This window comes from Mustelus asterias, chromosome 11 (assembly GCF_964213995.1).
Source record: "Mustelus asterias chromosome 11, sMusAst1.hap1.1, whole genome shotgun sequence".
NCBI lineage: Eukaryota > Metazoa > Chordata > Chondrichthyes > Carcharhiniformes > Triakidae > Mustelus > Mustelus asterias.
In genome coordinates, this window is record NC_135811.1 from 936,097 (window position 1) to 950,123 (window position 14,027).

Genomic DNA, 14,027 nt, shown 5'->3' on the forward strand with positions numbered 1-14,027 from the left:
CAGTCACCAATGATCCTCATGAGGCAACCACAATCCCTCTTTCCAAAGTTAAACAAAGTGTAAGTGGCTGCTTCATTCTAAGGCCACCACCCAAAACATTAAGCTGTCTTTTCTCCCTCGGATACTGACTGGCTTATTCAGCTCAGGATGGGTTTGCTGCATTTTTGGCTAACAAATATTTCTATTTGGCCAGCTGTATATCTCACTGTTACAGACAGGTTACAAGCCAGCTGTATATCTCACTGCTACAGACAGATTACAAGCCAGCTGTATATCTCACTGTTACAGACAGATTACAAGCCAGCTGTATATCTCACTGTTACAGACAGATTACAAGCCAGCTGTATATCTCACTGTTACAGACAGAATACAAGCCAGCTGTATATCTCACTGTTACAGACAGGTTACAAGCCAGCTGTATATCTCACTGTTACAGACAGATTACAAGCCAGCTTTATATCTCACTGTTACAGACAGATTACAAGCCACTGTACATCTCACTGTTACAGACAGAATACAGGCCAGCTGTATATCTCACTGTTACAGACAGGTTACAAGCCAGCTTTATATCTCACTGTTACAGACAGATTACAAGCCACTGTACATCTCACTGTTACAGATTACAAGCCAGCTGTATATGTCACTGTTATAGACAGGTTACAAGCCAGCTGTATATCTCACCGTTACAGACATATTACACAAGCCAGCTTTATATCTCACTGTTACAGACAGATTACAAGCCAGTTGTATATCTCACTATTACAGACAGATTACAAGCCAGCTGCATATCTCACTGTTACAGACAGATTACAAGCCAGCTCTGTTACAGACAGCATTAAAGAAAGAATACAATCAGATTGAAGCTTTACCCAGTTTGACATCTCCTTCCATGGTGAGCAGGATATTCCCAGCCTTCAAGTCTCGGTGGATCACCTTGTTGTCATGAAGGTAGCTCAGAGCTTCCAGTGTATGCTTGCAAATTACTTGAATTTGAGGCTCAGTTAGAGCCCTTTCCAATTCTAGAACAAAAAAACATGAAGCAACAAGATGCAAAGATTATACTGAACACGGAGTAAGAACATAAGAACTAGGAGCAGGAGGAGGCCATCTGGCCCCTTGAGCCTGCTCCGCCATTCAATAAGATCATGACTGATCCTTTCGTGGACTCGGCTCCACTTACCCGCCCGCTCACCATAGCCCTTTGGGTATGGGATGGAGCGATTGGGATGTCAGAAGTATCATGCTTCCAAAGGTGTGACAGTATCCTAGGGTACTGCTGAACACTGCCCAATGCAGAGGGCTCCAGCCATTTCTAACTAAGTGGTGATGTCTGGTGATGAGACATCTTGCTGCAGTACCTGCTTTCTGCCACAGGGGATCGCCAATGAGCCAAATATGGACTCCTGTTAGCAGACCTGGAGCAGGTCAATTTGATCCGGCAGACTTCATTTCCTGGATCCCAGAGTCTTCCCTAACACTCTCCCATCCCCTCTCAGAAAAAGGCACAAATAATTTCAGCTCCTTCCATGTTAACAAATGCCAAGTAATATTGCAAAGCCTGTATGCAGGATGGAATGGGCTGGTGGAGAAGCAGTTCTCACTCTATCCTTTCCATGCTTCATTCAGGTTGGGTAGGGAGGTACTTCAAATCTCAAAATTAAAGGATGGAACTAGAAGGGGAGACATTACATTGGAGAGATGTAAAGAAATGTAAACTATGGATTTTAATTATTCATCTATCTCAGAGGTCTATAAAATAATGAGGGGCACAGATCAGCTAGATAGTCTTTATCTTTTCCCAAAGGTAGGGGAGTCTAAAACTAGAGGGCATAGGTTTAAGGTGAGAGGGGAGAGATACAAAAGTGACCAGAGGGGCAATTTTTTCACACAGAGGGTGGTGAGTGTCTGGAACAAGCTGCCAGATCAAAGAGCACAGAGAGATATTGTAAAGAAATCAGGTTTGGGGGGGGGGGGGGGGGGGGGGGGGGGGGTGAGATGAGATGAGGCAGGGTGTGTGATGAGGAAAAGAGGAGGGTGCTTAGGCTCAGGGATCTTAGAAACCAATTAAAATTAAGTGGTCATAAAAAATTAAAAATAACGAAAAAATTATAGATTGGAACATAGGAAAAAAGGCTAAGATCAGGATAAGGGAAATAAAGTGGGAATAAGAAGAAAAACTTCCAAGAGTATCGAAGGAAACAATGAAGTTTTTCTATTCTCAACCCCAGAGGCTTGTGGTGGTTTATCACTGAAGGCTAGGAGAGACAGGCTTTCAGTTTTTTATTGGCTCAAGGGATATGAAGAGCAGGTGGGAAACTGGAGTTGAAATCCAAGCTCAGCCATGATCACACTGAATGGTGGAGCAGGCTCGACCAGACACACTGTCTCCTGCTCAGATTTCTCAGTGTAAAGTCTGCCAGTTAATTGGGTGGCACAGTGGTTAGCATGGCGACCTCGCAACGCCAGGGACCCAGGTTCGATTCCTGGCTCGGGTCACTGCCTGTGCGGAGTCTGCACGTTCTCCCAGTGTCTGCGTGGGTTTTCCTCTGGGTGCTCCGGTTTCCTCCCACAGTCTAAGGATGTGCTGGTTATGTGCGTCAGCCATGCTAAATTCTCCCTCAAGCGCCGGAGTGTGGCGGCTCGGGGATTTTCACACTAACTTCATTGCAGTGTTAATGTAAGCCTACTTGTGACACTAATAAATAAAATAAAATGAGGTGAAGTTTCTAAGAGAAGATTGTTAATCTGTAAACGATGATCAAACAATAGGTGGAGGTTTTTAATAAATACATTGCATCAGATCTTTATTAGTGAAGGACAAGTTAAAAATTTATTGATTAGTCACAAGTAGGCTTACATTAACACTGCAATGAAGTTACTGTGAAAATCCCCTAGTCGCCACACTCCGGCGCCTTTTTGGGTACACTGAGGGAGAATTTAGCACGGCCAATGCACCCTAGCCAGCATGTGATTTGGACTGTGGGAGAAAACCGGAGCGCCTGGAGGAAATCCACGCAGACACAGGGGGAATGTGCAGACCCCACACAGACAGTGACCCAAGCCAGGAATCGAACCCAGGTCTCTGGGCGCTGTGAGGCAGCAGTGCCAACCACTGTGCCACCCCGTTATTTGAGAGAAGAGGATTTTTGATGTGGATAAGAGTGACAGGAACATAGGAGCAGGAGTAGACCATTCAGCCCCTTGAGCCTGTTCTGCCATTTAATGCAATATAATGAAGAATCATGGATTAGTTAAGCTAAAGGAAGTTAAAGCACCAGGGTTTCTCTTGCTACATTGTAGGATCCTGAAGGAGATAAGGGAGGAAATTGCAAAGCCCAAGAAATGGTATTTCAGGCATTATTGGGTTTTCTTTTTCAGATTTCTAGTATCCTCAGTATTTTGCTTTTATGTGAGTGTTGGTGTGAGCTGGGGAACTGAAGAATAGTCAAATGTTCTAACCACGTTGAAAATATGAGACAGAGCTCCTCTGGGTAAGTGCTGGGCAGTTAACATCTGTGGTAGAGAAAATTTAGTCTTTAATTATGGATAAAATTACCATTTATATAAAGAGAAAAAAAAGTAGCCACAATGAATTTGAAAAGGGGCAACTGAATTTGACAACTTTACAGATATATTAAAGGAGAAATGCAGCAGATGTAAGTGTGACAGGAAAACCTTTGAAAAGATACCATGAACAGATTAAGAGTTTGGAACTAGAATGTAAGTAGTGAAGTAGATTGAATTAGCTAGAAGGAAGAAAACAGAGAGTGGGAGTTAAAGACAGTTCCCACAGTGATTACATGTGAAGAGTTGTGTCTTTAGGTTTCTTTAGAAGATCGAAGGAAGTTACAAAGTGATGTTGGTAAGATGGTGTAATTGACTAAAAAGATGGCCTTCAAAAAGAAGGAACATTGGGTTAAATAACAGCAGGAATGTCAATGGAAGTGTTTCCAATGGAATTGTACTCAGTGCTTCCATGATAAGAGATCAGATTACAGGGAGATATGATGAAGTGCAATGATGAAAGGGTCTGACAGGGTGGAGTGAAGCAGACTGCTCCCAGTATTTGAGAGCCTGAAATAAGAGGTGACTAATACATGATTAAAATACGATGCAGGAAGTTATTTCACAAGGAGAACTGAGAGGCTGTGGAATCCAATCCCAGGATTAGAGGTAGTGGCAGAAACTAAGTGAATATTAAAAATCAGATTTATTGATTTGAGTTATTATTGTCACATGTATTGGGATACAGTGAAAAGTATTGTTTCTTGTGCGCTATACAGACAAAGCATACCGTACATAGAGAAGGAAAGGGGAGAGAGCAGAATGTAGTGTTGTAGTGAGTAAGTGATAGAATAAATGAAGGAAAAGGAATGGGAATGAACTATTGACTCACGTGGAGGGTAAAGGCCAGCAGACACTGGTTGGGCTGAATGGCCTGTTTCTATGTTGTAACATTTAATCATCTAATTCTTTGTACTTCTTGTCACTTTCAGCACACAGAAATGTAAAGCCACATACTGTACTATCAATGTTGGAATCATGCACAGCACAATTCTACAGAACTTACCCAGCATGACTGCATCCACAGCTCCTCCTGCACAGAACTCAATCAGGATCTATGGGAACAGAAGGTCAGTGGTTAGAGACAGGGCAGCAGAGGCTTTCGAACAATAGTGCATCCAACAGCCAGTCAACTTTGACATGAGAATAAGCCATTTAGTCCCTCTGGCCTGTTCCACCATTCATTAAGACCATGGCTCATCTGCCTCAACTCCATTTCATCTCAACCTCCATCTGTATCCTGTGAGACCCTTATCCAATATAAACCTACCCACAATAACAAGTGGCAATGAAGCTGAGTGAATAATTCCACTGGTGATCACATACTGAGAGTCACTGGGTCCCTCTGCTTAATATGGCTGGTGAAAATACAATGCATTTTTATTTATTAATATAACAAGTAGGCTTACATTAACACTGCAATGAAGTTACTGTGAAACTCCCCTAGTCGCCACACTCCAGTGCCTGTTCAGGTACACCGAGGGAGAATTTAGCACCTAACCAGCATATCTTTTTGGCTGTGGAAGGAAACTGGAGACCCAGAGAAAACCCACACAGACACGGAAGGAGGAGGAGGAGGAGGAGGAGGAGGAGAGAGAGAGGGGTAGGAGGAGGACTAGGAGGAGGAGGAGGAGGAGAGAGAGAGGGGTAGGAGGAGGACTGTGGACTGATTAGGGAAAGGTGGAGGAGAACTGTTGGTGGAGTAAATTGCCTTGGGAGATAATCAGCTGCTAAGACAGACTAGTGGTGTGGGGTGAACAGTGAGGTGATGAAATTGACATCCTAGATACATCTCACGTTGATCACAAAAGCTCCATATCAGGAAGGCAAGTCATTAATTTAGGGGGATTTCATACATTACTTTGAAGCTCCGTTAAGGGTAGCACATGGAACAATGGAACATTTATAGTCGGAAACAAAAACAGAAAGTGCTGTAAAGTCTCAGCTCTGATGAAGGGTTATCCAGACTCGAAACGTTGGCTCCATTCTCTCTCCGCAGATGTTACTGAGATTTTCCAGCATTTTCTGATTTTGTTTCAGATTGCAGCATCCGCAGTAATTTGCTTTACAGGCTGATCCTTTGTAAGTTTGATCCAATACCCAAGAAATATACAGGGATAAAGCCAAAATATAGTCAGAACTTGTCACAATGCCTTCAGTGTTGTACACTGAGACAAGTGCAAACTCAAGTCTCTTACAGTCATGCATCATTTGAAAGGGGTTCTGAGTGCTGTAACTGTCTGACAGCTGTGGGGGAGCTATCAATGGGGCCATACAGCTCCAAATATAGTCAATGATGTCATACAGTTCCAAGGAATATTCTGTGGCTGGAACACTCACTGAGACATATTTTGCCTCCCGTGGGATCACTGTACAGCAGCCTATCCCAGTTGTTCTCATTCCCTCAATAAATAAATAAAACAGTAAAAAGTTGTGAAGCAGCTCTGGGTGCGAATTCCTCTTCAGTTGATTCAATAGTAATTAACCTTTTGCGTCACATTCTGAAAGGGCAAGGTTTCCAGGTGGTGATTTGAAGAAAATCCCTTTTTTTTACAAAGCGAGTGATTAGGATCGGGTGGAGGCAGATTCACTTGTGGCTTTCAAAAGGGAATGAGATAATTATACAAAGATAAAAGAATGGGGGAGTGAGACTAACGGAGTTGCTCTTGCAGAGAGCTGCCAGGGACATGACAATCTAAATGGTCTCCTTCTGTGCTGTGAACATTGTGATCTTATATTGGATCCTGTGTTATCCATAAAGGCCCTGCCTTCTCAACCTTGCCTCTCGCCTTGGGTGTGGTGATCCTCAGGTTAAATCACCACCACTCAGCTCTCTCTCAAAAAAGAGAGTAGCCTATGGTCCTATGGCAACTTTTACTTTCACATTGGATACTGCGGTGCAGCAGAACATTACCAAATACAGCCAGTAACAGCTGAATTCTGTGTGTTTGAACACGTGAAATTACCGACTAAGAGACAAAAAAACAAGAAACCAGAAACGGAGCCACAATTACCTCATTTCTGCCCTTCCCGCCCCAATGGGAATAGGAGGCGATTCAGCTCAGAGCTTGTTCTATCATTCAATGAGATCATGATTGACCAGAATCCTAATTCCATCTATCTGCCTTGGCTCCACTGTTCCGAGACTGAATGAAATGGTGGCTAATTTATTATCAATGGATATGTTGTCCATAAGACGCGACACAAACAGCAATCCATAAGTGTATGCATCAAAACTTTATTCTTTTTTGATGTTTTAATGTAGACTTCTGCTAAACTATAAAATGGCTATTACATGTCACATGACCTAAGGTTGGCCATTTGTTCTGGAAGGTTCCAACAGAGGTACAAGAACAAGAAAGTTCTACTCCCATCCCTCTGGAAGCTCACACCACATTTTAAGGCCACATTACAATCACAAAACTAGACAACTAAGATGAGCTGATTTTCCCAGCTGGGACGATAACAGGTACTGAGACATTGAAACATGTTATACCTGATGAAGTGTTAACAGCCACCATTTTACTCCTAAGGGTAACACTAGATATTAGCCAATGTGGCTGCAATTAATAGGTCATGTCACATGACCCCATGCTTCCAACCTTTTGGATTATTATAATATTAAATTTCAAGCCTCACCATTCACAGCTCACAGCTTTAGCATCAACTGAAAAGAACTCCAGCAGCCCCTGGTTAAGCCAGCAGCCAGACACCATCTCGGAACTCCTCAAAGCCTGCTTGTTTTGAAAAGTCTCTGATCATTGTTTGCCAAGAGGTCGAAGCGCAGAAAGCCCATTGTGCTACTGCGTCATTCATTTCAAGGATGTTCATGTTCTAACCAGAAACTCATCTGGACTGAACTTTGCCACAAAGAAAACACCTTTAGGAATTTGACATCTCAAACTCTGGAAGTCATGTGAACTAATCTCCATTTTCGTCCACCTTAATGTTCCTCAAGACCCCCCAATATCTCCTCCTTTTTGATCTCAACATAACTCAAACTATCTACACACCCTTCCCCAGGTTCATCATCCACCAAGTTCTTCTCTTTGGTGAATAATGACTCATTTAATACCTCGCCCATTTCCTCTGTGTCCACGCATAGATTCTCTCCCCTGTCCTTGAGTGGGCCAACCCTCTCCCTGGCTACCCTCTTGCTCTTTATATATGTATAAAAAGCCTTGGGATTTTCCTTAATCCTGCTGGCCAATGACTTTTCGTAACCCCTTTTAGCCCTCCTTATTCCTTGCTTAAGTTTCTTTCTACTTTCCTTGTATTCCACACTTGCTATGAGGAGAGATTGGGTAGACTGGGGTTGTTTTCCTTGGAAAGACGGAGAATGAGGGGAGATCTAATAGAGGTATACAAGATTATGAAGGGTATAGATAGGGTGAACAGTGGGAAGCTTTTTCCCAGGTCGGAGGTGACGATCACGAGGGGTCACGGGCTCAAGCTGAGAGGGGCGAAGTATAACTCAGACATCAGAGGGACGTTTTTTACACAGAGGGTGGTGGGGGCCTGGAATGCGCTGCCAAGTAGGGTGGTGGAGGCAGGCACGCTGACATCGTTTAAGACTTACCTGGATAGTCACATGAGCAGCCTGGGAATGGAGGGATACAAACGATTGGTCTAGTTGGACCAAGGAGCGGCACAGGCTTGGAGGGCCGAAGGGCCTGTTTCCTGTGCTGTACTGTTCTTTGCTTTGTGTGTTCTCAGCCTCCTAGCTTTGACGAATGCTTCCTTTTTCTCTTCGATCAGGTTCACAATATCTCTTGTTTTCTACGGTTCCCAAAACTTGCCATACTTATCCTTCATCCTTTCAAAAATGTGCTGGTCCTGAATTCCTATCAACTTACACTTGAAAGCCTCCCACTTGCCAGATGTTGATTTGCCCTCAAACATCTGCCCCCAATCTACATTCTTCAGTTCTTGCCTAAAATTGTTGTAATTAGCTTTCCCCCAATTTAGCACCTTAACTTGAGGACTACACTTATCTTTATTCATCAGCACCTTAAAGCTTACTGAATTATGATCACTGTTCCTGAACTGCTCCCCTACTGAAACATCGACCACCTGGCCGGGCTCATTCCCCAATACCAGGTCCAGTACTTCCCTAGTTGGACTATTTACAAACTGCTTCAAGAAGCCCTCCTAGATGTTTCTTACAAACTCTGCCCCATCCACGCCCCTAGTACTAAGTGAGTCCCAATAAATATAGGGGAAATTAAAATCTCCCACCACAACAACCCTGTTACTTTTACACCTTGCCAAAATCTGGCTACATATCTGTTTCTCTATCTCCCGTTGGCTGTTGGGCGGCCTATAGTAAACCCCCAACATTGTGACTACACTCTTCCTATTCCTGAGCTCTAACCATATTGCCTCGCTGTATGAGCCCTCCAAGGTGTCCTCCTGCAACACAGCTGTGATATTCTCCTTAACCAGTAGTGCAACTCCCCCACCCCTTTTACATCCCCCTCTATCCCGCCTGAAACATGTGTATCCTGGAATGTGAAGGAAAATGTGATCTGTTCAGAATTCTGCCTGTCTATAAACCGAGTGCTTTGCTTACCATGGATACAATGGGGCCCAGGGTGAAACTCACTGAGAGCAAAGTGCAAAACATTCCCACCTGAAACAAAGTCAAAAGCAGCTGGACGAACTGTGGACAGACCCCTGGAGGTTTTTAGACAGAGGTCTCTCACAGGCAAGAGGCTGTAGTTTTAAAGTTTATTTCATTAGAGTCACAAGCAGGCTTACATTAACACTGCAATGAAGTTATTGTGAAAATCCCCTAGTTGCCACACTCCGGCGCCTGTTCGGGTACACGAAGGGAGAATTTTAGCATCTTGGAGTTGTCAGCAAAGTGATGAAGTCTGCCAGTCCTTGCTGAGCTACCAGGGAGGATGGACGGTGTCTGGTCAAAGAGAAACATTATTTGGCAATATAAAAATGCTGGAAGATTTGTCCTGGCAAAGCGCGAAGGAGAAATTACCAAGTGGGCCTTTCCAGACAGTTAGTTTGGAAATTCTCCGAAAACAGAGTCAAGAACCTTTTGATAGTCACTTGACATTTTTACTTGGTGAAACTGGGGAACTGAACGCATTACAAGCTGAGAGTGAGCATGGACTGTGTCCTTTTAATCCTTCAGTCCTATGGACAGCGAACTAAAAAGTATAGACATGCAACAGGGGCTTATAGATTGTGTTAACACAATAATCAGTGTTATTTTTTCTGTAGTCTAGTCTAGTTAATGTTGCTTTAAGTTTGAATGCTATAGTCCAAGTCTTAAAACTTATTGCGCAATTTCTTTAAGTTGGCCATTGGGAATTTCTTTCTAAAATTATCGGTCTCCATGTGGAACTAAATGTAGCTGCAGCACAAGTTCCTTTCCTTTAGATTTTATTTCTTAACATTTTAATTTTTTTTTGCATCTGATTTGTTTTAAATATTTGTTTACAATTCATTCACTGGAAGTGGGTATCGCTGGCAATGCCAGCACGTATTGCTGATCTCCAATTAACCTTGAGTGACTTTGCTAGGTCATTTCAGAGACCAGTATGTCTCTTACATTGCTGAGAGTCTGGAATTACATGCAAGGCAGACTGGGCAAGGCAGACTGGGCAAGGCAGACTGGGCAAGGCAGACTGGGCAAGGCAGACTGGGCAAGGCAGACTGGGCAAGGCAGACTGGGCAAGGCAGACTGGGCAAGGCAGACTGGGCAAGGCAGACTGGGCAAGGCAGACTGGGCAAGGCAGACTGGGCAAGGCAGACTGGGCAAGGCAGACTGGGCAAGGCAGACTGGGCAAGGCAGACTGGGCAAGGCAGACTGGGCAAGGCAGACTGGGCAAGGCAGACTGGGCAAGGACAGATTTCCTTCCTGAAAGAGCTACTGATACAATTTTTTAAAAAGATTTACTTTTTAAACTGAATGGAGATTCCCCCAGCTGCTGTGGTGAGATTTGAACTAATTTCTCTGATTAGTCAGACTTCTGGATTACTAGTCCAGTAGCATTTTTTAAATTCATGTTTACGTGACATGGGCATCACAGACTGGGCCAGCATTTATTGCCCATCCCATCCCTCTATTTCAGAGGGCTTTTGAGAGTCAACCACATTGCTGGAGTATCGTGTAGGCCAGACCGGGTAAGGACAGCAGATTTCCTTTCCTAAAGTACATTAGTAAACCAGATGGGCTTTTCTGACAATCAGCAATAGTTTCATGGTCATCATTAAATTTTAAACTCCAGATTTCATTGAATTCAAATTTCTCTATCACCTTGGCGTAATTTGAACCCCGGTGTCCAGAGCATTACCCTGGGTCTCTGGATTACTAGTCCAGTGATAATTCCATTGTACCACTGCCTCCCTATAAAACCCACATCATCAAACCTTGGTTTGACTAATCTGTATACATGGACCCGTACTTCCTTGGAGCACCACTGTTTCTAGCTTTTCACCATGTACTTGAACTTAACATTAGTTTAGCTTAAAATAGATGATCTCACTCTTACCTGTCTGGAAATCTAACCGTCACAGTTGTGTCCACTCTATCAACATCTCTTGTAATTTTATGCTCCCATCTAAACTGCTCACGATCCATCAATCGCTGTGTCAGCTTGGACAATGGCTCTCAATTGTGCTATACAATTGATTAATTAATGCAAAGAAATATCAATAGGTCCCAGTACAGATCCTTATGGACAATACCAGTCATTTCCTTCCACTTCGAGCACATAACTTTTACCTTGCATCTACCTGGGAGGTGTTGCTCTTAATTTTATTCTCAATAGAATTTGTATCATGTAAAGTGTTTGTTATTAATCTAGTCCGAAGACTGAATCAATTAAACACTTGCATTCCATTCAGGGGACATCAGGGGACATTTGTTGATAAAATACTGTTTGCATTTCATTCTACGAAGGGGCACAGCTCCCCATCCATATTTTTAAAATTAAGGCAGTGGTATCGTCACTGGACGAGTGATCCAGAGACCCAGGCTAATGTTCTGGGGACCCGGGTTCGAATCCCAACACGGCAGAGCTTCTATAGGTATGTTAGGAGCAAAAGGATAGTGAGAGATAAAATTGGTCCTCTTGAAGACCAGAGTGGTAGACTGTGTATGGAACCAAAAGAGATGGGGGAGATACTAAATGGTTTTATTGCATCCGTATTTACTGAGGAAACGGGCATGGAGTCTACAGAAATAGGGAAAACAGGTAGGGAGGTCATGGAACCTTTACAGATTAAAGGGGAGGAGGTGCTCGCTGTCTTGAGGCAAATCAGAGTGGATAAATTCCCAGGACCGGACAGGGTATTCCCACGAACCTTGAGGGAAGCTAGTGTTGAACTTGCAGGGGCCCTGGCAGACATATTTAAAATGTCAGTATTCACGGGGGAGGTGCCGGATGATTAGAGGGTGGCTCATGTTGTTCCGTTGTTTAAAAAAGGTTCCAAAAGAAATCCGGGAAATTATAGGCCAGTAAGTTTGACGTTGGTGGTGGGCAAGTTATTGGAAGGTGTGATAAGGGATAGGACCTACAAATATTTGGATAGACAGGGACCTATTAGAGAGAGTCAACATGGCTCTGTGCGTGGTAGGTCATGTTTGCCCAATCTATTAGAGTTTTTCGAGGAGGTTACCAGTAAAGTGGATGAAGGGAAGGCGGTGGATGTTGTCTACCTGGATTTCAGCAAGGCCTTTGACAAGGTCCCTCATGGGAGGTTAGTTAGGAAGGTTCAGTCGCTGGGTATACATGGGGAGGTAGTAAATTGGATTCGACACTGGCTCAATGGAAGATGGAAGATGCCCTCATAAGAACAGGATATGGCGCTCGATTCATCGATCAACAGTTCTGACGCGCCACAGCGAAAAACCGCACCGACCTCCTCAGAAGACAAACACGGGACACGGTGGACAGAGTACCCTTCGTCGTCCAGTACTTCCCCGGAGCGGAGAAGCTACGACATCTCCTCCGGAGCCTTCAACATGTCATTGATGAAGACGAACATCTCGCCAAGGCCATCCCCACACCCCCACTTCTTGCCTTCAAACAACCACGCAACCTCAAACAGACCATTGTCTGCAGCAAACTACCCAGCCTTCAGGAGAACAGTGACCACGACACCACACAACCCTGCCACAGCAACCTCTGCAAGACGTGCCAGATCATCGACACGGATGCCACCATCTCACGTGAGAACACCATCTACCAGGTACACGGTACCTACTCTTGCAACTCGGCCAACATTGTCTACCTGATACGCTGCAGGAAAGGATGTCCCGAGGCATGGTACATTGGGGAAAACATGCAGACGCTACGACAACGGATGAATGAACACCACTCGACAATCACCAGGCAAGACTGTTCTCTTTCTGTGGGGGAGCACTTCAGCAGTCACGGGCATTCAGCCTTGGATCTTCAGGTAAGCGTTCTCCAAGGCGGCCTTCACAACACACGACAGCGCAGAGTCGCTGAGCAGAAACTGATAGCTAAGTTCCACACACATGAGGACGGCCTAAACCAGGATGTTGGATTTATGTCACATTATCAGTAACCCCCACAGCTTGCTTCCTGGGCTTGCAGAATCTCACTAGCTGCTCTGTCTGGAGACAATACACATCTCTTTAACCTGTGTTTAATGCTCCCTCCACCCACATTGTCTGTACCTTTAAGACCTGGCTGGCTTTAGGGATTCGCATTCTAATCAGTATTCTGTAACTTGATTTTGTGTCTCTGTGCACTGTTTGAGAGCACATTTCCACTCCATCTGACGAAGGAGCAGCGCTCCGAAAGCTTATATTATTTGTTTCCAAATAAACCTGGTGTTGTGAAACTTCTTTCAATGGAAGAAGCCAGAGAGTGGTTGTGGAGGATTGCTTCTCTGAGTGGAGGCCTGTGACTAGTGGTGTGCCGCAGGGATCAGTGTTGGGTCCATTGTTGTTTGTTATCTATATCAATGATCTGGATGATAATGTGGTAAATTGGATCAGCAAATTTGCTGATGATACAAAGATTGGAGGTGTAGTGGACAGTGAGGAAGGTTTTCAAAGCTTGCAGAGGGATTTGGACCAACTAGAAAAATGGGCTGAAAAATGGCAAATGGAATTTAATGCAGACAAGTGTGAGATATTGCACTTTGGAAGGACAAACCAAAGTAGAACGTACAGGGTAAATGGTAGGACTCTGAAAAGTGCAGTTGAACAGAGGGATCTGGGAATACAGGTACAGAATTCCCTAAAAGTGACGTCACAGGTGGATAGGGTCGTAAAGAGTGCCTTTGGTACATTGGCCTTTATAAATCGGAGTATCGAGTATAAAAGTTGGAGTGTTATGGTAAGGTTATATAAGGCATTGGTGCGGCCGAATTTAGAGTATTGTGTACAGTTTTGGTCACCTAGTTACAGGAAGGATGTAAATAAGGTTGAAAGAGTGCAGAGAAGGCTCACAAGGATGTTGCCG

At 44.0% G+C, this 14,027-nt stretch overlaps 1 protein-coding gene across 4 annotated transcripts in view; it reads right to left on the reverse strand.

The window, feature by feature from the left end:
- LOC144500301 (STE20-like serine/threonine-protein kinase) overlaps positions 1-14,027 on the reverse strand; it is a 146,454-nt gene that overhangs the window by 60,019 nt on the left and 72,408 nt on the right. For all 4 annotated transcript variants that reach the window (XM_078222988.1, XM_078222987.1, XM_078222986.1 and 1 more), the window contains 2 exons: positions 4,571-4,619; positions 870-1,019 (listed from right to left, as the gene is read on the reverse strand). In XM_078222988.1, the coding sequence (XP_078079114.1) occupies positions 870-1,019; positions 4,571-4,619 (199 nt within the window). The remainder of the gene's footprint in view (positions 1-869; positions 1,020-4,570; positions 4,620-14,027) is intronic.